The 22,496-nt window shown below is 37.4% G+C and overlaps 1 protein-coding gene across 2 annotated transcripts in view; it reads left to right on the top strand.

Moving 5' to 3' along the window:
• lrrtm4l1 (leucine rich repeat transmembrane neuronal 4 like 1) overlaps nt 1-19,359 on the top strand; it is a 49,398-nt gene extending 30,039 nt beyond the window's left edge. For both annotated transcript variants that reach the window (XR_010911623.1, XM_067484874.1), the window contains exon 3: nt 17,576-19,359. Coding sequence is in view for 1 of the 2 variants with exons in the window: in XM_067484874.1 (XP_067340975.1) it covers nt 17,576-17,641 (66 nt within the window). In the remaining variant the exon portion in view is untranslated. The remainder of the gene's footprint in view (nt 1-17,575) is intronic.
• Nucleotides 19,360-22,496: the final 3,137 nt, after the last annotated feature.

Genomic DNA, 22,496 nt, shown 5'->3' with positions numbered 1-22,496 from the left:
TAGTAAATATATTTTTCTGAAATTATGAAGATTTCCACTTACGGCCATTTTTCTTGGAATATGAAAAAAATCAGATTGAACAATTTTAGTTTTTTATTTTTCACAAGGAACAATTTTATAGGCAAGGAACAAGATTGTGGCCTTCATGTGATGGTATTTACACTTCAATATGTTAAACAACATAGAAAACGTAGTGGTCTACAAATTACAGTTACGAAAGTAATTAAATTAACCTGATCACATTTGGATGGAATGTTATGAGTTAATGATTTTGTTGCTATGATGCGACCTATTTTTGAAATAATTATTAAATTCCTAAATGTCACAAATTCAAATCAAGTTGTCAGGAGGTGGTTGGGGAAGTGGGAAAATAAAGGGCAGGACTTTCATCGAACAGATGTGGGCTAGATTCCAAAGTCTTCTATGTGGTTTGGTTCAGGCAAGAAAACCAGCGATGTTGAAATTAATAAAACACTGTGGATCTTTGTAAAAGCAGTCAGACATGTTGTGTCTTAACTGAACTGACTAATATATTTTTATTTATTAAGGCAGCCCTCGATGTTTCTCTTACCTTAACCAGCTGCTGTGAGTGCCTCAACACAACCATTAAAAGTAAAAAAAAAAAAAAAAACTGTAGTTACAAATTGATGTTGTACAGTACTGCAAGATTGCAATGAAAACAAAAGATGATGTATTACTCCAAGTCCTTTACTGAGTTGGTTTTGGAGCTTCTCGATGACGTGCTGTACAGCTTTGAATTCATTCTGCTGCGACCATCATGAGTTATATAATCAATTATGATCAGTGAGCCGGTTCCAGAGGCAGACATACAGCCGTGACGCTGCCTCCACCATGCTGCACATATGACCTTGTATGGTTTGGATCTTTATTACCCCAGACATAGGTCTTCCCATCACTTGGGTAGAGGTCATCAGTCCAGAAAACTTTGTTGCAGCACTTTGGTGGCTCATCTCTGTACTTGATATTTGAAACTACTGGTATGTTCTGTGTGTTTTTGTTAAAATTATACCTTCACTCCTACTCTGTTGAGGTTATAGGTGATGTCACCAACTGTTTCTTAGAGGTTTTTCGTAATAATACTTCTGTTATTAGATGTTGTTGCATTTCATTGCTGACCTGTTGTGTGTTTGTTGTTGCATCAGCAAAAATTCTAAACATAACAACGTAGGCTAATATGAATGTAGTTCTGCAGGTATTCGCTCGTCAACCAAACGCCTGCGCAAATGGTCATAAAAAATGGAAAGATTATATCATTTAAAGGGAGATGTGAATGTCTGCACTCATTTCATAGCAATAGCCTAGTTCTCAAGATACTTCACATGAAAAAAATGTAGTGGTTTATTTCCTGAGAGCCATGAATCAATTTCACGTTCACATTCATACGGTCAGTGTTGAAATAGTTCATTCTTGCCCTTAATGTTAGATAAACTATAATGTGAAATTTGATTATAATGTTAGATTATGATTTTTCTACTTTATAATCCTGTTAATCACCTCTTATCCCCTCAGAGGGAACCCTTGGATAAGTTCTAAAATCCAGTCTGAGAGCAACTGAACAAACGAGTTAATGATTATAAATGATGATAATTCCTACCTTTTACCTGAAAAAATGTTACATATACTGTACTGTATTGTTTAGATTTCATCTTCATATTTCTTAAGAAATTCATTTCATGTAGATTTTTCATAGAGTTTATTAGATACTTGAAATTAAAAAGAATGGGGAACAATGATAATAGCAGGTGGTGACTCTCAATAATGCTTAGTCGGCCTGTTCCCTTATAAAAACTTTACAGGGAAATATATTGGAAGAGGGTTTAGGGTGTTTCCCAAAGTGGCCTAGTTTAAGTTTATTGTGAGATTCCTCTAATGCATTTGGATTTAATCAATTTGAGTAAATATTTGATGTATGGGTGTTGTATCAATGATCAGGTTTGTTCTTAGCGAATTAAGGCCAACACCCCAAACCTTCCATTATTGAAAATTTGTTAAATTATTTTTAACTATTTCTGTTTGAATAATACATTTTGGATCTATTTAAATCTTATTGTAACGACTACCTGATACACTTGGCAGAGAGTTGTGCCTCATTTGTGAGCACAAAACAGTCTCAGCAAATAAAAATTATTCTGTGGTCCATAAATGTATGTGCACGTTTGACTATAAGTAATATAACTGCACATTAACATCTTTGGCTCCGTTTTACTAATTTCCTCTCTCACAAACTGCAGCTCTGTGCACTTCCTGAGCCTTACTTGCTCGCTCCAAATCTCTGTCCTTCAGTCTCCTTCAGCCACATCTCAGACTGGTTTAATACCACATTCAAATATGAATTAATAAAAACAATACAAATCCTGATAATTGATACTGAAAGTATTAGATAGAGCCCTAGTGTAACTTTATTTTCCTACAGAAAATAAGCATCCATTCCACAATCAACCAATTTTCCTCATTAAACCTTCTCTTGAAGCCCCTGTGATTCCTCATTTGCAGCTTTATCACCAACTATGAGCCAACTGAGTTTAAACAATGTGAGATAATAAATCCTGCAGCAAATGAGCTGGATTCAAAGAGAAGAGAGGGAGGCACCAAGCCATTTCCAGTGCTATTTATACCAATCCGAGGTTGTTGGATAGTATGCAATCAGGCAAGTGTTGGCATGAGGTCACCTGAATCCAGACAGTGTGGCTGTGGGAGGTTTATAGCAATGACCAGTACCATGAATTTAAATCGCAAGGTAGTGGGTTTTATGGTTATGTGGCACTGTTCACTGTTTTGTGCTCAAAGTCCTATTAGGTTAAGGTAAAGGTAGGTTACCCTATCTTCTATCTTGTCTGTACTTCAGTATGCAATTTCTTTTTCTTTAGGTTCATATGTGCTTTGTGCACTGTATGGGGATTTTTTGGGGATTTGTTTCTGTTTAGTTTTTTGTTTTTTGTAAACATTAAGCTCCGGCTCTTTCTCTGCAAATGGTTGAATTATTAAAGAATGGTTTTCAGAGGACAGCAAAGACATTTGTGGATATCACATATTTTTCAATGGTGCCCCAAAGGCACAAGGTTCGTTTAGCGGACGCAGGCAGCCACCATGACCACCCACAGAAGGAGTTTAGCTCCTACTTACAGTGACCCCTTTACTTTGAAAGGTTTGCTTTTTTGGCCATACCAACATAGAGAAATTAGCTGAAATGTTTTATTATTTTATACTTAATTTTAGTCAGATTTTAGAATGTGCCTGTAAGTCTGACAATTTGATTTGATTGGGTAAAATGTACTTTTAAAGGACACATTAAACAGGGTTTTACATGCAAAATCAAAACCTCCTCAAAGCTCAACTGCTGCTGCATCTTCTGTATTCACTGAAAAAGGGTGTAGGCAGGAAAGATACATCAGTGGCTACTGACTGGTTACGGCTCAACAACAACCTTTGCCCGAAGAGAACGCAGCTAATATGAACAGCATTTCAGATTAAACAGTCATAACAACCGATTACTTGACAGCTTTAAACATTTAAATAAAAAACAAATGTCATCATATAATGTCATTTCTTATGTTCAGACAGTTTTCATTGACAGCTTCTCATATGTGACCTTTTGCTTCTTTTCTATGTTTTTCTCCAATTTCTCTTGTTTCCTCCCACAGTCCAAAGACATGGAAGTTCGCTTAATTGGTGTCTCTAAATTGTCTGTTGGTGTTAATGTGGGTGTGAAGCTTACAGTAAATCATTGGTTACTAATTAGTACTATGACTTTCACAGCTGTATACAGCTGTATACTGTGACTGTACTGAACTGTCACTTTACAATGAAATGTTAAATATAGGCAAATATTTCAATGAGATATCGCAGTAAAGACCTTTAATGTGTTGATCGGATCATATTTTGTGAAATATCACAGTAAACCCAGTAAAATAAGAGTTTAATGCGTTTAAAATTACAGCATATGCTGAGGTTATGTGTATACCATAGTGGTGAGTTTGTTGAGTTTTACAAAACAGCACTTATATTCAGGGTCTCAATGTAGTGGAACATTTTTGGATTTAAGTAGAAATGAAGTATAATGTATTAACTTGCTTTTTTAAAATAACATAATTAAGTAATAATAGTTAACATAATAAGTATTTACCCTCTCCTTAATCAGTTCCTATAAAAACTAATGATGTGAGTACCCCTTTAAGAGGTCGCCCATCACGAACTTTACTGCCCATTACTCCACACATGGGCGTTCTAACACAACAGAGTCTCTCTACTTAAATAGCAATCACATGCAGATTAGCTTCTGTGGATCAGCATGAGGTTGTAAATTGGTCATCGATTGTGGGAAGGGAGATATTTTAGTACTGGAACTTAAGTGCTGAAATGTCATTATTACTTAATGCCAAGGTTAATATTTTCTGTCAATTCAGTTGTTGCAGCTCTTTCTCTAATTGGGTGCTGATGTTAGTTTTTGAAAAGTATAAAAAGTATGTGGTTGTGATCATTGTCGTATTGTTAACATGTCTCTTAATGACATACATTTAGCTTGCTATTGTACATACTTGTACATACTTGTGTAGTCTGGACTTTATTCTGTAAAGTGCCTTGAGATGACTTTGTTGTGAGTTGGCGCTATATAAATAAAGTTGAATTGAATTGAATTGAATTGAATAATATCAGCCTGATTGTGTTTTTATAGCAGCGTGTTTAAAAAGATCAAGGTATCACGTTCAAGATCATGATATCATTTCCATTCAATTTTCTGCTAAATGTCAGATTGCACCTGCTATATTAACAGTGGAGTATGACACTGTCACTAGTAGTTGCAGTATAAGTGCTAATTGCACTAGTGCACCCTCTGGCAAGTGTCAACAGCCACTCCAAGGGGAGGGGGAGGGAAATGAGAAAGATGTCTCCGGCAGCTATTTGGCAATTCTTCAGGATCAAGTCCTATCATGTCAGAAAGTCACAGCTGATTTTAAACACACTAACAAGAGCTGCATGAGGAAGTTTTAAATAAGGGTAGAAAAACAATAATCACATGCCTCTTAGTTTCCACTCTTTTCCGACGGCACTAAATATGAAAGAAAAAACACATTTTTGTCACTGGCATTGCTTCAGCATTGCAGCTAATAAATTAATTAGACTGAACAAATTAGAGAAAATAAAGCTGAATTGAATCAGTTGTTCTGTTGACCAGAAAACTATTTGTATTATTTGTGTTTTATGGATTTCATCTCTTCCCACAGAAGCGGTTGAGAAATAATAAATACTTGGCCTTCGCACAACATTAAACATCACATTTATTTTTGCAATACTCAGATAAAAATGATGCTTAATAAAAACAAGAAGACAGTTTGGGGGAGGCAGTGGCTCAGTTGGCCCTGTCGACCATAGGGTCAGAGGTTCGTGCCCCGCTCTTCCCAAACCACACGTCGAAGTGTCCCTGGGCAAGACACTGAACCCCCAACAGCCCGTCCTCATCTTCAGCCGTGCAATGCCGGTCCCTAGCCCGATGTCAGGAGGGTCATCGGCCCTAAAAACCAAATCAACATGCGGACAAGTGATCCACTGTGTTGACTGTGAACTCACACGGTAAAAAAAAAACAGGAAGACAGTTTTTTCAATCCAACCCTGATCCCTATCATAGTTATAGAGCAATAGAAATCTTGATGCTCAGTTTTTTGGATTAAAAAGGTCAAAGGCATTTCAGATTTGGGGGTGGAAAAGTGTGTGAGTAATGCTTTCCTGCTCTTTCAACAAGTACCAGAAATACAGCAGAGTGAGGCACCATTCGCTGTGAGCCTGGTCTCCTATGATTACATATAATCTGTGCCATTCTCATCAAATGCGAGAGCCCTGTACACAATATGTTAGAAAATTGTTTTTCCAGAGTGGAAGGATTATATGAATGAGATGAGTAGATACACGTTGTCGTCTGGAACTGAAATAGTGGTCTGAATGGGCTCACATTTGCCATTTAGACCCAATAACATATGTCATTTTACCTGTCTTTTACTGTGGATGGATGTACAGATGGCACTTTCATTGTCACTGATACACATAATGTATATGAATTGCGTTCAGGTCACTGGTTTTGATCAAAGCAGTGCATTCATGAATCTGTCTCAGCTCTACTCCAGTGTAGAAGTGGTGTTAATTCTTCTAAAGGCAACACCATCTCCTATAAATTAGGTTTCTATCCAACTAATTACATTATAATCAGAAGATGAATATGTTTCAATGTAACAGTTCTTAAGGGATGAAGCGCTACATTTTACAAGAAAAAGAAAGTGCGAAGAGAAGGTTGGGGAGATGGGAGACATACAAAATCTGGACTGTGACCCATCACTGTAGGCAACAGTTTTTTCTAATTAAATCAACATATGTGGTTTTGAAGGCCAGCGAAATATGATAATAATACTTGTAAAAATACCAATGAACCATGTCAGTTGGCATCAGTGTGTCCAACAGAATTTAAGTGCAATCTGGAAATACAGAAGAGGCTAGAAGATCACAAAGAAATGAATTTAATTACATTGTTCTAGTAAATTGCCACCCTCCTGTCAAAGTTGTTGAAAAGTAATTTAGTGGAATTGTTTTTTTAAAGAATACACCTTCCTTATCTTCTCCTTTATGTGTGTGTTTGCATCATTTCTGTATTCAATTATAGAAATGTGTCTTTAAACATCTTATATTTTTCAAGTGAGCCTATAGGTTCCATTGTAATTACCAAAGAATATCTCTGTGGTAATTAGGATCAATCAGTTTTTGTTTGTGTTGAACAGCAAAGGAAAATCATGTGAAGCCAATCCTGTGAACTGGTGGCAGTATTTCAGATACCTCCACTGATTAATCCACTGATCAATGTTCAACATACAGGTGTTTGTAATAGTTGCTGATAGTAATAATAATGCTGGAATAAGTTAAAGTGAATTTGGAAACCACAGCGTGTCCCATGAAATACATATTTAAACGTTCTCCACCAAGCTGCCAATTAATGGGCTTTTGAGCTTCAAATGTGTGTGAAGTATTTCATGCCAAAAGTGACCCTTTTCACCGCCTGTAACCATCTTGACTTCAGTAATGCAGATATAATGCTTCCAGTAATTTCTGTTCACCAACAGCTCTGCATGGTCAACCTCAATTACTGAGGAAACCACATACAGTATAGGAACTACTGCAGCAGATCACTATGAATAAACAATGATCTTTTTTAAAGGCCTTATTTGAGATGACTGAGTTTCTATTTTACTCAAACACAATTTCCAAACAGAATGTAATTATTCATCTAAAAAGATGATTATCACCGCCCGAATAAGTTTTTTTTCATTTACATATCTTTACAGGCTGTAAACATTTTACATTCTACTATCACTGGCGTAAGTACTGTCCGATAGAAATAATGGAACAATAAGTGTTTATCGTAATGCATTATATCGCATGAACTGAATTTCTTGAAGCCAGCAAGTACAGATTTTATTTCCATTTAACAATGTTTATTAAGGTGGTGTCAGAAGGAAAGCGACAAACCCCAAAATGTGTGACATTTTCTCATATTTCTTATTTGGCTAAGGATTTTATAAGATTGATTTTCCGCTGCATAGATTTGTATTATATTACATGAAATCACAGATCAGGTTTTTAGGTCCTTTGTGTGGCTTTGGTAATGTGGCTTTTGGTAATTCATTCATATAAAATGTTGATTAATTGAACTGTCACAGACTGCAGAAATAATACACATAAACTCTAATTTAGAGTGACTTTTTCCTTGCGGTAGTTAGATATTATTGGGTTATATCATACAGCAAGTCATTATGCTCTGTCTAAAAACTAGCATTTTAATTTGTCATGTAAAAATAAAAGTCAATAATAGAAAATTAGAAATATTGACTTTGGTGCTGTGGCCCTTTTGCCAAAAGCCATCAATTGATACCTTTTAACTGTTTCTGAAAAATGACCCACGATTTTCAAATACCTCAGAAGGCCTTAGGGATGGACGAATTTATTATTATTCAAACAAGTATAGAAACAAGTATTCAAATAAGTACAGAATCCCAGTAGAAGGCAAGTACTAGTTCCAGCGAAGAGCTGAGGGAATGTCCTCAGCCGAGATGAAAGGATCTGCAGGGAGCCGAGATGACCAAACCAGAACCCCTGTGTCGCTCAATTTCTAAAGGGGCCCCAGAAGCCATGTGGGAGAAGAGAGAGATTGTGATTGAAACAGACAGTCTTTTAGTAGTAAGGTGGACATAGGGCTTGGTGATATGATGCTATATGCAAAGGGAAGATGGAAAGTTGTCAACTGTCAGAGCTTTCTTTTTTTGTAGTGTTTCTTGGCAACTAAGCTACCTCTATATTGTAATATGTCGGGGTTTATTAAGCCCTTGTGTGCACTGTTGACTTTATTGAAAGTATGGCAGTATATTTATTCCATCAAATATCACAGCTACACTTTCAGGCATGCAATTCATTGACTTACCGAAAAAAAAACTGTTCCTCTAAATTCAAGATCTCAGTGTTTTTCTTGTCACATACATGTCTTCAAAAGCAATGTGGCATGTTTAGTGTGATGGACTCTGCTATAAGACTATTGAACATTACACTTAAATACATTTAGAAAAATAATTCAATATTAAAAATGTGTACATTTTGAATGTAAAATGTACACAACATAGGTTTCTAAACCAAACTATACAATAGAACTTGCTATAGTCTTGAGGGTAATTATGAAATGTGACCAGTGTGGATAAAAACACTGAGGTCTGGAGGTCTAAGGAAAAAGTTATCTTTGTTGGACTCGTAGTGGCTAAAGAAGTCTTGTCCTCCAGAATCTCAGTTTCATTTTTCTATAAGAAACCTGCACTAGCAAATAGATTTTGAAGAAAATTGCATTCACATTAAGTCATAAGATGTAAGCCACAAATGTAAGTCACAAATTAGTTATTCTGAATATTAACAGATGACATGCTTGTTTTCAACCAAAATGTTAGACAATAGCCAGTCTACACTCATTATGACTAAACTATTTTATGACTTTTTAGATTTTTTTGAATGAATTTTTAAAAAAAGACTTTGAATAAGGTGAGAGAAAATAAATTGTTCTGGTTAAATATTTAAAAGATCTGCGGACAGTTTGGACATAATTTTTTTTCATTTTACCAAAACCACAAACGAAACCATAAAAACCCCTAAACTGCTAAAATCACTTTTCAACCATCACAAACAAGGCCCAAGGGTGCTACGGGGTGCCAGTTGGTGCCAGTTGGTGCCAGGCTGGGATATTTTTTTCCTGGGTGAGAGCCGGATTTATTTTTTTAAACACTAACTTCAAACAAACCCTTGGACTGGGTTGTAGGAAAAGGGTTAAGACAGGTCTGCGAATGAAAAACCTGGTCAATGGTGACAGTTTTGCACTTTGATATGCCTGCCATGCACCCTAGCTATATTATCCGAGCAGCTCTAGTTCTGCACTTGCAGATGTGTGAGTCCTTCAGAGGGAAGTGTACATCCGACGGTTCCCCAGTCTCTGTAAAGCTCTACAGTCCGTCTATAACACTAGGATAGAAAGTATTTCAATCCTTTGAAGATCCAATTCCAGTATATTTCAATCTGGTGGGTCAGAGAAGGTCAATGAAATGCCAGGTTTTTATAGCTAGTGGCTCGCACACATTGCATTGGTGCTTCTCTGCCCTTGGCTCCATTGTTTGTCCTTACATTTCCAATAAATTTAGGTCCTCAGCTGTGCACTTCAGGTTAAAAAATTTGCTAAGCCATCAAAGCGAAATGACTTGAGATCGTCCCCATAACAGTTGATGGGATAATCCACCACAACATATAGCCTTTTGAGTTTATCTAGAGGCAGGTATAACTGCAGCAAAGCATAGAAAGGTCAGGAAACATCTGAAATGATTCATGCACATTTGAAAAGTTGTGGAGGACTCTCGCAGCTTGCCCCAATATAAGTCCCCATTTCCCCTAATCCATGCATGACCTATTGAGCCACCATATACATATATATTAAAATATATCTAAATGTTGTTTTTGAGAAGTGTTAGAGGACCAGGTGGTTTTTCTTGTCAACATATCTGTGTAGTTTTTTTTTTTTAAGAAAATGAAACTATAGTGTTAACTGCCAACTTATTTTCATGGTTGTTGTGCAGCTTTGAAGGACAGCTGTAGGAGAATGGTAACTGGGGAGTGTGGTCAGAACTGCTGAGGCCAACATTTCTTTATCTGCACAGATAATGAGGGGACAGGGAGAGTTCACAAGTTTAAGTGTGAAAGAAAAAGAAGTTGAGAGAGACGTTTGTGTGCGTGTGCGTGTGTGTAATGATGGAAGAGAGTTGAACAAAGAGGCAGTGAGGTGAGGCTCTGCATCAAAGAGATGGAAAGTTAGATGATGCATATCTCGGTTGGAAAGATTTTCTTGATATCCTGTTGTCCGTGATTCGACACTATTCTGTGTTCTTGTAGCTTAAGTGTATTCATGATTTCTGAACAGACTATCATTGAACCTTTGTGTGATGAAGCCTATTTCAAAATTGGTCAATACTTTAAAAAAACTGTTATGCAGTCGTATACTTGTCAAGCTAATATCAGCCTTTTGATGTTTCACTAGGCTACATGTTGCCTAGCAACTCAGTAGCAGTTCCCTCAGAGGCACAGGAACTATTACGAACAATAGGAAAATTGCTGCAACACCAAAAAAAAATAAATAAATAAAAAATACTCAATCATTATAAGAGATTTTTAATTTCATAACATGGCAGTTTGTTGGCCAGTGTTTGGCATTAGTGGGACAACGACTAATGGATAGCCCGGTCCTCCAGCCTCTCAACACAAAGAAACTCTATGGGTATAATCCCATAGATGATCCAAAGGTTATTATTCCTTGCCTAATTTTTTTGGCTATGTGGTCTGGACATGTGAAACAGGATTTATTGAGCACCACCATAATATATACAGAATATGACTTAGGGGAGAGCGGGGGACCTGCACTCCTAATGTGGTTATCCATCAACAGCATCGATCTCAATCACCATTAATCATAACACTCAAGCACAGATAAACATGCATGTCCATGCATTTACATAAATATATGCCCTTAGCTATAACTCAGTGAATCTGAATTGTTTGAGCTCTATGTTTAGAACTTCGTTTGGAATCCTAATGTATATTTGCACACAAAACTGTTACCTGCTTAAACTCAAATGATGTCCTTTCAGAGTATCTTTCAGTGGCCCCCCTACATGTAGGTCAGCGTATCCTCAATTCTAATGAAATGTTGTTGTCATAGGTTTGAAAGGGGTAGTGTTCAGGGCAAACACATTAAACTTACATATTTATACACACAAATAATTAAAAAGTTATTTTGGCTGTACAAAGAACTCTACAGGAATATTTGCTACAGTAGATTTGCTAGAACTCAGTGGTGTTTGCTATAGTTGTTCTTAGCTGATGGGGTCATTCACCCTTTTACAAGTAAATAAAACTGCATGTGAAGAAAATAAACTACCATTTCCAGCTTGTTTTAGTGCCAATTGTAATGATGTACAGTGTTTTATCCATACTGTTTGCTTACCATCTGTTTTCCTTTATTGGTATCCTGCAAATTTCTGAATGCTATCATCACCAAGTTTGCCTTTTTTACACTAAGTCACAAAGTGAGGCTGGAGGCAAAATATTGCACTTGCTGTCAAGATTTATATATTCATACATTCATGCTCTCAGCAATAATATTAATCTGGGTACATTTAGAGATGGGGATGGATTGGAAAACAAGAATAATATTGTGTGCACTCTACTCTATATTATTCCCCACCATGTAATTTAGACTTGACATATCCTCACAGGTCATTTGTGGAAATAACCACTGAGAACCACAAGTTACATTAAAAGTGCAACAAACACACAAGATTACTATTAGTATAATTGGATTTTCTCATGCTACACACATTAATATGTTGTAATGCCAGGCATGACTGCTGTGACCTCACTGAAAACTAACTAAATAAATAAAAGCCTTTAATGAATAGCTTAATCTGAAAATTACCAGAATGAAGAGAGATTATTATAATTTGTATTTTTTCAAAGCACTTCATGAAGGTTCCTTTACCAGCTGCTGACCTATCAAACCGTCATGAATTAATACTTCAATTTATTAAACTAAGAAATATCAATTGATCTTGATTTTTTTGAGGATTGAGTGTGTTTTTGTGTGTCTGAGAAAAGTCAGAGCTTAAGAGAAAGCATGTTGTAGAGATCAAGCGCTTATAGAAAGTCCCAGGAAAGACTTGTTTAAATAGTTTAAAGCATGTTTAAATATTATTATTTTTTCTTTAAGCATAAATAAGCCTGGTTGTAATACTTTCATTTGTCATCCTTCACATGTTTCATATGTGCAGATTAAAGCTGATAAGTGCTATGATCTCATTTGATGGAGTGTGCAAATTTAAACCAGACATGCATATGCAAACTATAAATACACATTTACTTCAACACAAAAGAGCAGCTGCAAACTCCAAACCAATGCTGCAGTGCAGACTATATTTCAGGTCACTCATTATCTATACTTGCTGCAAAGAATTGACACAATCTTTTCATAGTCTTTAGGGAAACAACATGCAACTTCACACGTACAGGGTGGGCAGACAGAACAGGGTAATTGGAGCCCTGAGTGGAGTAAGGGGCTTGTGATCCCTTTGAGAGTGTCTGGCATATGTCTATGTTACTTCCAGCTGTCCTGACAGAGAGCTAACCAATTATATCATGTTTATATCTTGCTAATTAGTATCCTAATTAAAATCACATAACGAATTTAGTGGGGGGTAGATGAAAACAGGAACAGCTCTGGATGTGTAACCTGTGTTCTTGAAAAGACCACAACTTTCTCAAAGAAGCAGTCCATTCTGCTTTGGATTGAATATATAGCATTTATAAGTTGGCGCCTTCAAATTGTGCTTCATTAGTACTGTTTTGTTGGGATTGTTGTTGGAGTTGAATTACATTCTGTGGATCTGTGAAAGGTACTGTATTTACACAGATAAGATTTCAGAGGAGCCGATAGAGTTAAAATAATTTTCTTGCATAATTTATGTCTAAATCAATTTTCTGCCTCCTTGATGATAGCACAGACTCCCAAATAGATATTATCTTTGACTGGACATTTTACTGATGGCCATAGTAATAGTTCAGCAGTTCACCTACAACCTACCAGTAGGATATTAGGCTTATTATTATCAATACCTGGAGTAATGTGGTAACATCTAGTGGGTATAGAAAACATGACAAAGATGAGTAAGAGCTGCGATTTATTTAGTTCAAGGGTCGGGAACTTAGGAGACAGAGGGATCTGTTAGCAGAAATGGAAAATCGTGTGTAAAAACCTGGAAGTAAATATAACATTGTCTTTAGGTTAGAAAGAGCCTTTTATACACAGGGAGCAGGTCCCTTCTTATAATGGCTGTCACGTTGTGCTGCTATGTTTCTACTGTAGTCATGAACAGTCAAACCAAACACTGACAGGTAATTTTGTGTTTTTACTTCTTTTTTTTTTTACATAGGTTGACTAAATTCATTTTCTAAATATATAAGCTATCTATGTAACCTCATTGTGTGACTACTTGATGCAGTCATAGGTGACAACATGGCACATGATGGAAACAGTGGGCTCTCTCATGCTTGAAAAGGAAGAGGTGGGGTTATTCAGATGGTCGCCCCTAAGTCTTCCAATCTGCACCTTTAAAACAGGGAAAATTGGAAAGGGACAATGTTGGGGTGTAGGTAGGAGACGTACCATGTGGCTTGGAAACAAGAGACAGTCTGGCCCATGAAAGTTATGATAACCTACTGTGCCATCTGGTGGGTAGAGGGGCCCTACCCACTATGCCATGTATCTGTGCTGATAAGAAGAGGTGATCTGCCACTATGTATTGATAGTATATTGATAACATTTAAACCTTAGATCTTAGCACCTTTTGAATGATATAAACTTGCTTGATATGTTTTTTTATGTTAAAATCACATTAAGTCTATTAGATTTTCTTACATTCTCTCTTTTCATTTTGTACATATTAAGGAGCATCTAAAAAATTACTTTAACTTCTAGAAAGAGAGACTACACTAGGTTAGAATAGTGGGCGCAACTCTTTCTAAATAATTGCAGTCTTCATACATTATCACTAACTTTCAAAGAGTGACGGTTGTGTTTCCAAAGTACTGTGCACCACTACAGGGGACAATATAAGTGTCGCAGGCCAGTTCTTCAAACAGGTTTGCAGCTTCAAACCAAGCTCCAGGTTGGAGCATATCATGCTTTTTTTTTACATGTGACAACATGTTAGGGAGGTGGCTACATAAGCCAAGTCATTTCCGAGTACCTAGGCGACATTGTACAATCTGAAATAACCAGGATCACTGCCAGCTTATCATGTCTTCTTTTTCTAACAAGCTCAAACAGGGAGGGTAAGAGAGGCAAGCAACCTTGTTGTGGTATAGTGCATGTGCTAGAACTCTTGAGGGCAGCATGTTAAAGGGTGTCAAGAGATCTACAAAGGGAAGTGGATGTGTGTCCCAGAGGTAAACAAACGCTCTTTCTCTTTCAGGATGTATCTTGTCAGCCACTGGCCTTTCTCAGGGCGTCACATTAGCCATGGCATTTCATATGCCTGAAATATGATGTGACATTTCATTGCATTAATGTAATGCTTTTATCCAACAACACTTTACAATTTTCATCTCATTCATTAAACCCTTTCCCGCACTAAAGTGCAAAACCATGCACGGCGCTGGCCCGGCCATCAGGAGCAATTTCACATCAATGGTTTGCACAAGGACACTGGTGATACCGGTGTGCTGTAAGACAGAGGTGATTCCTTGTAACCCAGTGGCACAGGTTCCCTGTGATGCTGAATGGTGTTGATAACCAAGAGCTACACTTCTTCAACATGCAGCTACCCTTGACACATCTTAGGCTTTTGCCTGTTGTCCAACTCCCACACTGGATGAAACCAAGAAAGCTATAATCCTTTACATTCCTATTATAGATGAATTCACCTAGTTCTGCTGCTTCCATAAAAGTAGCAGCAGCACAGGCAGGTGAAGGATTTAGTAATGTTGCCCTTGTTGTAAAAAAAGCCACTTGTATTCTCCCAGATTACAGTGCTAAATGAAAGGAATTTTACTTTCCTTTCTGTGACTGTAAAGTTCCAGTTCTGAAAGACTGCAGAAGTGAAGCACATGTCCCCTGTGACAGACGACAACTCCTCCTCATCACTGTGCTGTGGCACGTTTTCCTTGTCACCACCAAGGTAGCAAGAAGTTGGTCTTGAGTGCCAGCAGCAGTATCAGTGAAGTCTGAGAACAAAAACATTCCATCCAGTTCATTCATGCAAAGTGTAATAAGAAAAGTTTCCAACTTGTGGCCAAAAGCCATCAAATGACTAATGGCCATTACCGATGCAAGTGTTTGAAGAGGTGTGATCGACAGAGTCAATTACAATACCCCTCATTTAACTGAGTACTTGAAGAAAATCATGTTGAAGGAGCATAATGAGTTTTTGCAAACAACAGCTCAGATGTCTGTTCTCACGAAGCAAACTTGAGAGCTGTGCTGAAATTACTACATTATGATAGAAAGAAAACTTCAGCAAACAGAAAATTATACAATAAAGGAAAATGATTGGTCAACATGTTGCTTTTGTGAAAATTGGGGGGTTTTAAACTCAAATAAAAGCATAATGAGCCACACACTGCTTGGCCCAGCAAGCGCAATTTTACAAGCCTTACACTCCTGCATTGAGTCTGTGACATTGTTCCTAAGTCGCTGAATTTGGCCTCAGTGGATTCAAGTTCAACAAGGGCTGACCAACAAACCAAATCGTAGTAGCTGTCAGAATGTTGGACACGTAAGCCAAGCACACACACAAAAAAAGAGTCCAGATAAACAACACGGTCAGCGTCATGAATGCACCATTACCAGTTGCAATTGGGCAGAATGTTTATAATATTAGATACACTGTGTAATGAAAATAAGTGGGTACGTGATCTGCTAATTTCAGCATTCCCCCGCTTTTGTCTAATGCCTGATGGGATGATGTGTTTCTTATTGTGTTTGTATGTGTGGAGTGGTATGTGCCTGAGCTTTTGTGTGTCTGTTTCTTGTTCAGACGTCACTTTAACATGTTCACAGCTCATCCTGAGCTTCTGCTGTAGGTTGTTTCTGTTTTTGTGCCCTGTTGAAATTGTCTGCGGTATGACAATTTGTGCGGCTGTTGTCGCTTCACTCACATTCACCTGAGAGATAGATAAAGAGTCGAGTGAAGACTTGTCAGGCTGTTTGATAACGTTTAAATCAAAGTTCTGCTAAGGGCATACTCGTCTGAGCCCTGCGTTACAGAGATCTGCTTCACACTGACAACAATCTCAGCTTGAGCAGCAAAAAGTTGAGCCAGGATCATTTTCGAGCAGTTTCTGAAAGCTTTAGAAATTGCTTAGCCTGGCAAATCTCACAGCATTTGTGTTATTAAGGCGATGTGGATTTACCTGTAGCCAAGTCACAATCAGACTCTTTTAAAGGTTAAGGCATAAAGTAGAGGGTTTCAGAGCACAGAGGCTCAGAGGCAAACTTGGATATGCTGGCTGAGTGTGCCTCTGCCTTTTTCAGCGCGGGGATCAGTTCAGGGCTTGTGGCCCTTGAATGGGAATAAAATGTCAAAATCTCATAGTAATTTGCAACAACATCTCAACTACCTAAGTTGACCTGCGCTGACATTTAAAGGTCCCAAATTATACACTCGTCATGATTTTTAATTTACCATTCCTATAACAAATTCGCCGTGTGATTGGAACAAGCCTGTTTAACTCGAACACATGCAGTTGGTTCTGTGTGTGGGAGTGTAACCTTACATTACAGTAGCTGAAAACACATCAGGCTCCTCACTTTCTGCATTATTGAAACATGTACTGTATTACAACACATCATCATTTCTTGGCTATGGCTTTATAAGCTAATTACATTTTGTTCCCACCTAGCAACCTTTTACAGTCTTTAGACCTTAATGGCTTATTTGGCTATTTTTACTGCCCCCAGTCTCTCAGTATAAGTAAGAAAATGCTCTTTACATTATGTGATGTTCCATTATGTTTCTATAAGTATATCAGTGCTTGACCAAAGGGTAATTGAAATTTCCATTGGTACCGTACCAAGTGGCAAATTGTTTAGATAGACAGGTTCAATTAAACACATTTTAATTTAATGATTTCTGCCTTAATTAACAATTTCAGAATTAACACTTGTAAGAGTTTTGTGTGTTGGACTTTCATTTAATCTCTGTAAGACATATGGGAAGTGACTCCACCTCAGCCTTCTAAGCTTTCTAAGCACATGGGATTTCATCATCTGCTTAATTGCTTACCCTAATTTGCTTGGCTGGCACTGTCACAGCCCCATTGTACTGTTATCAAATCACTGGGCACTGTAATTAACTTTACATTGTAACCACCACCTCTGTATCTGGCACACACCAGCTGTTAGATGGTTTTAACTTTATTGTCCTTTTTCCCCCTCTTTCCTTTGCAGAATGAGTACACGTGTCCACGCCCCCTACCCGGTGCCTGGCTGGGAGATGTGCCTACTATCCGTTAGCCACCTAAAGGAACTGCTTTAGATGGCCCAGCAAATCACAGAAAAACAGGGATACAGGAGAAAGACATATGCAGAGAACCCATCAGGATCCTTCTCCCATTACTCATATTCAAGGATACAGTTAAAACAATTCACCACAATAACAAGGGCAACTATGGACCAAGACAAAGAGGAGATAAAACTGTCTTTTTTTTCCTTTTTCTTAAGATTTTATAAAGATTTTTTTGGCCTGTGGTCTTCAGTTATCAGCTTTGCTGCACTTCATCATGCTTATCACTTTACATGGATAGTTGTGGAAATGCATCACTATGGTGAACAGCAAAGCCTTGGAAGAAGACTTATGAGCACTAATGGATGGTTATAATTTACATGGAGCTCATTTTAAAAACTATAACAGCTTATTGTCTCCATGAGGACAATCTGGCTTAAACACAGGCAAAAGACTGTGTACATTCAAGATGCTTTAAAAAGTGTAAACTGAGCAATGAACTAATGTAAACGCACCGAACAAGTAGCTCTGACCACTCTGCTAACACAGCTGTGTATAATTTAAAGTGAGTTTGCATATTTTGATTCCATGAAGCATTATGTTATCATCTTTAAGTATTTTGAATCATCGTGTTATCATCCTTCAGTATTTTTTTTTTCTTTACAGAAAGACTAATTAAAGTCTAGGTTGGTGTAAATGTGCCTCACTGAAGCAGAAACAGTTATGAAATGAGTCACTAAGTTTCTGTGCACTTGTTAGAAATCTGCTCCATCAGGTGGAAATCAAGTCAGCAGCTGGATGATAGTTTGAAGCATGTGAAAAGTTGCCAGATGAAAGCAAACTATCCCCCAGCCAATGACTTCTTTGTTTGGATGACTGTTTGTTTGCTTTTTAAAATCTTTTTTTTTTCCTAATCTTGTTTTTCTAATTGCAATCAAACCTCAACTGTCTAGTTTGATTTGAAGGACAGAACGGTCAATCAGAAGCAAAAAGGGAAAGAAAGTAAAAAAAAAAAGCTCCTATCAAGGGTAAAATGTAATTTTCTGAAATTATGATATTGTTAATGTTGTACTTAAATGAATATGTGTTTCTGCCATTTTTAACACCAAATACCAAAGAGCCGACTAAAGCTTTTTTGGCTTTTGGCTCTCCCAACCATAAAAGTTGTAACAGATTTGTTCTCTTAAAACAAGTCCACGAAAAAAAAAAACTCGGAAGAAGCTTCAACCCCTCCAAGATCCACCAGTGCTCTGTTACCTACTCAGCTTTTTTCATGTGTGTAACGTGTATGTCTTTGTGATCTTGCAACGACAGTCTTCACTGGGGAGCTCCTGTCCGAAAGATAACTTTGAGCACTGCTTTACATTTTACAACTTTTGTTGAATACATTGCTTTACTTTCCTCAAAAATAATCACCCTCCCATTGTAGAGACTGCAGATGCTGCTGTGCGCAGCTCTGCGTGTACTTGTGTTTCATCCCTTATGAGTTCTTAATTATATCTGAAACGCTTTGAGTCGTGAATTGTTTCAACCTTCAAACATAATCTTTCTACACTGGAAAATGGTAATTTTCTATTGTAAATTTCTGCTTTACCTCCCCTTGAATTTGTTGATATTTAGTAAGCAGCTGTATTCTTTGTTCACTTTCAACAGTATGTTTTATAATGAAAATAATGACTTTATTGGTGAGCAATATGAATTGGTCAAATTAAAATATTCCTTAATCATTTTTTTTGTGTTCGAGCTTTGTGTGTACAAAACATGTTCTTATTGTCTATACGTATGTGGGTGTATGTGTGTGTGTGCTTACTGTTCACTGTAATTTAATAAGCTTGTACCCATTCTCCGTGTCTCCATTCACACCTATTGAAATCCGTCCTGTTCCCCGCAGATCTGCAGTGACAAGGCTACCACACCAAGATTAGCCTCATTAATTTGGAGAGCAGAACATCGATCTCTGTTCGACCGTTCTGTTCGAGGCAACGCTCACTGCGGGCCACACCAGTCCTCTAATTACGCTTGTTGTGTAATGTGTTGGATATCTCAAGAGGGGGCCCTGCTTGGTGAATTTGCTCCATGTTCGCTGCACTTGGAACATGTCAAGCTGTCAGCTCAGAGGTCCAGATGGCCAATCTGCCCAGCACTCCCTTTGGTATTTTCACATAGTCCTTTCTACCTAGCTCCCCCTGCTAATACAACTCCCCCACTGCTCGTCTTGACTTCCTCTCTGCTGGATATCCACATCTTACTCACTCAGTTTCTTCCAATTATTTGTAGAGTTTTTGGTCAGTCTTGTGCATATCTGCCTCACTTCGTTCCCAACATCCTCCCTATCTGTCTCAGATGGTCAGTTCATCCAAACTACAGCATGAGATTTCACACAGCAATAATGATAACAATTAATAACAGTAGGTTAATATGTATATCACTTTTTTAAACAATAGTTACTAAAATGATCAAATAACAAACAAAACAAAAAACACATGCTCACCATGCAATAGAAAATAAACATAAAATAATCAGATTTCAAAAAAATAAACTGACAACAAGTTATATATAACCATGAAACTGCCCATTTGTAGAAGTGTGTTTAAGAAGAGATTTAAAGGCTGATAATGAGGTTGTGAGTCTGAGTTCCTCTGCTAAAACGTTCCAGAGTCGGGGAGCTTTGACAGAGAAGGCTCTGTCATCTCTTGTTACCATCCTTGATCTGGGAACAGATAGAAGATTCTTGCCAGAAGACCTCAGACTGCGATTTGGCTCAGAAGGGATAATGAGTTCAGTAATATAATTTGGAGCAAAACCTTGTTAAGCCTTGAACATCATTAGTAGAATTTTAAGTAATTCAAAAATGAACAGGATACCAGTGAATGGAGGCCAGTATAGGGGTGATGTGATTATATTTCCTTGATTCAGTCTAAATCCTCGCTGATGCCTTCTGACCCATCTGACGACAGGAGAGACAACTTGTCCAAGCCTAAAGAGATATAGCACCTGAACCTGAAGAATGTATAACTTTCTTCACATCAATAAAGGATAAGGACTTCAATGTGGCGATGATTCTTAAATGACTGTACAGTTTTTATGGCCTAAGCATCAAAGCTATGGTTAAAGTCTAACAGTAACACTAACTTTATAAGAATTTGAAGATTTGAAATATATTGAAAGTTACTGCGTTTTCAATCTGTATAAAATCTCAGACTTGGATCCTTTAATTGGAGGAAATTGCTGGACATTCAAAGTCACTGAAGCAATTAATAAGGTTTGTAAGACCATTGTCACACACTGTTATGGGTGTTTATAACTTGGTGTCATCTGCGTAAAAAGGTTTGTCTTACAATAATAGATAATGGGAAAAGTACCTGGAACACCAAAGGTAAGATAGTGGGTAGTAGACTACAAGGCATTACAAATATGTGTGGCATAAACAATAATAGAAGATAGTTTCAGCAATAAGTGATCAAAAATAGGACTTTTTTGCCTGATATATTTTAAGCTATGTTAAGAGTTTAAGTTTACGTTTAAGTTAAGATGGCCTAATAAATTAGACATGAGTGGATGAGTGGATGTGTCAAAATGTCTGCTCCCAACAAATTACACCGAGGTAACTTTTAATAGTCCTCAATACAGTATATTGTGCTTAACAGCAGAAAAAAAATGTATGAAATTGTTTCCCAAAAATAGAATCAACAACCAAAAGTTCACAGCAAACTACATACGCTGACATTGAGTACAATGACTGACCAGTGCACCACAAAGACGCCCTGGTTAAAATAAATCAAAAGCAGCATTCACAATAATAATTAATATTTTAAGTAGTTTATAAAGCAAGTTTCTACTGTTGAGCTAAAGAAATAATACATTTAAGATGTCACACTGGCTCTAGACAAGTTTGATGGTCCATTTTATGAAATAATCTTAATTGTAAAATAACTGACATATTTATAAATATAAAGTATAACTGTGAGAATGTTTTGAATATGAGTTTGTCTTTTTTTCTTGTGCTACAGTACATGTTGTACATCGTTGTGCTTGTATTATCTGGAGCATTTCCATGTCTCCCCCTCGTTCTTTTCTGTGCATCTCTTTTATCCACTGCTGTTCTCTATGATCTCCATAACGCAGTCTCCATCACTGGCGCTGCATGTGCAGTGGCAGCACAGACAAGGGTGTATGCCTGAGAGCAGACACCATGCATAATTCATGTGGCTTGGGCTCACTGTTGACCCAAGTCCAAACAGTTGGCAGTCTATAACACTTCCACAGAATGGCCTCAGGAAGAAGATGTTAAACTATAAGCAAAATACACTGATGTAAGATTTATCAAGCCACTCCCATGACATTGGAAACTTTGTAACTCTCATTCATTGTCTCTTTGAAGCATCTCAGATTGGACGATAAAAGGCCAGTAAAGTGTGAAAGCCTTTGAAGCACAGACATGCATAGCTTAGCAAGGAAATGGGTTCCAATATAGAGATTTGGGAAAAGCTAGAATTCAGACAAAGATAAGAAAGATGGGATCTAATAACTTTATGGCAAATGTGATTTTATGGCACAAAATAAAGCTCACACAAGAGGAACATATCGAACCTTTAACAAAGCTGTATGCAGAGGAACAATGTTCAGATAAAAAGGATATCTAGACAAAGCACATCAGAGCAAGAAGAAACACAAACACAGTCCGCGACACTGTTGAGCCTTGATGTATAATGTCTCATCTCGATGAAGACTTTTCTGATTTGCAAAGGCAAGAAAGAAAACAACACCTCTGATACTTGTGTTCTGCCTCCTCCTGGTTTTTGCATCAAACAAATGTGCCACTAATAACTTTACTGAACCTCACAGCAGCTGACTCACCAACAAGTC

This window comes from Channa argus, chromosome 18 (genome assembly GCF_033026475.1).
Source record: "Channa argus isolate prfri chromosome 18, Channa argus male v1.0, whole genome shotgun sequence".
NCBI lineage: Eukaryota > Metazoa > Chordata > Actinopteri > Anabantiformes > Channidae > Channa > Channa argus.
The sequence above is the reverse complement of the archived record's forward strand: the minus strand, read 5'-3'. Positions and strand labels throughout refer to the sequence as shown.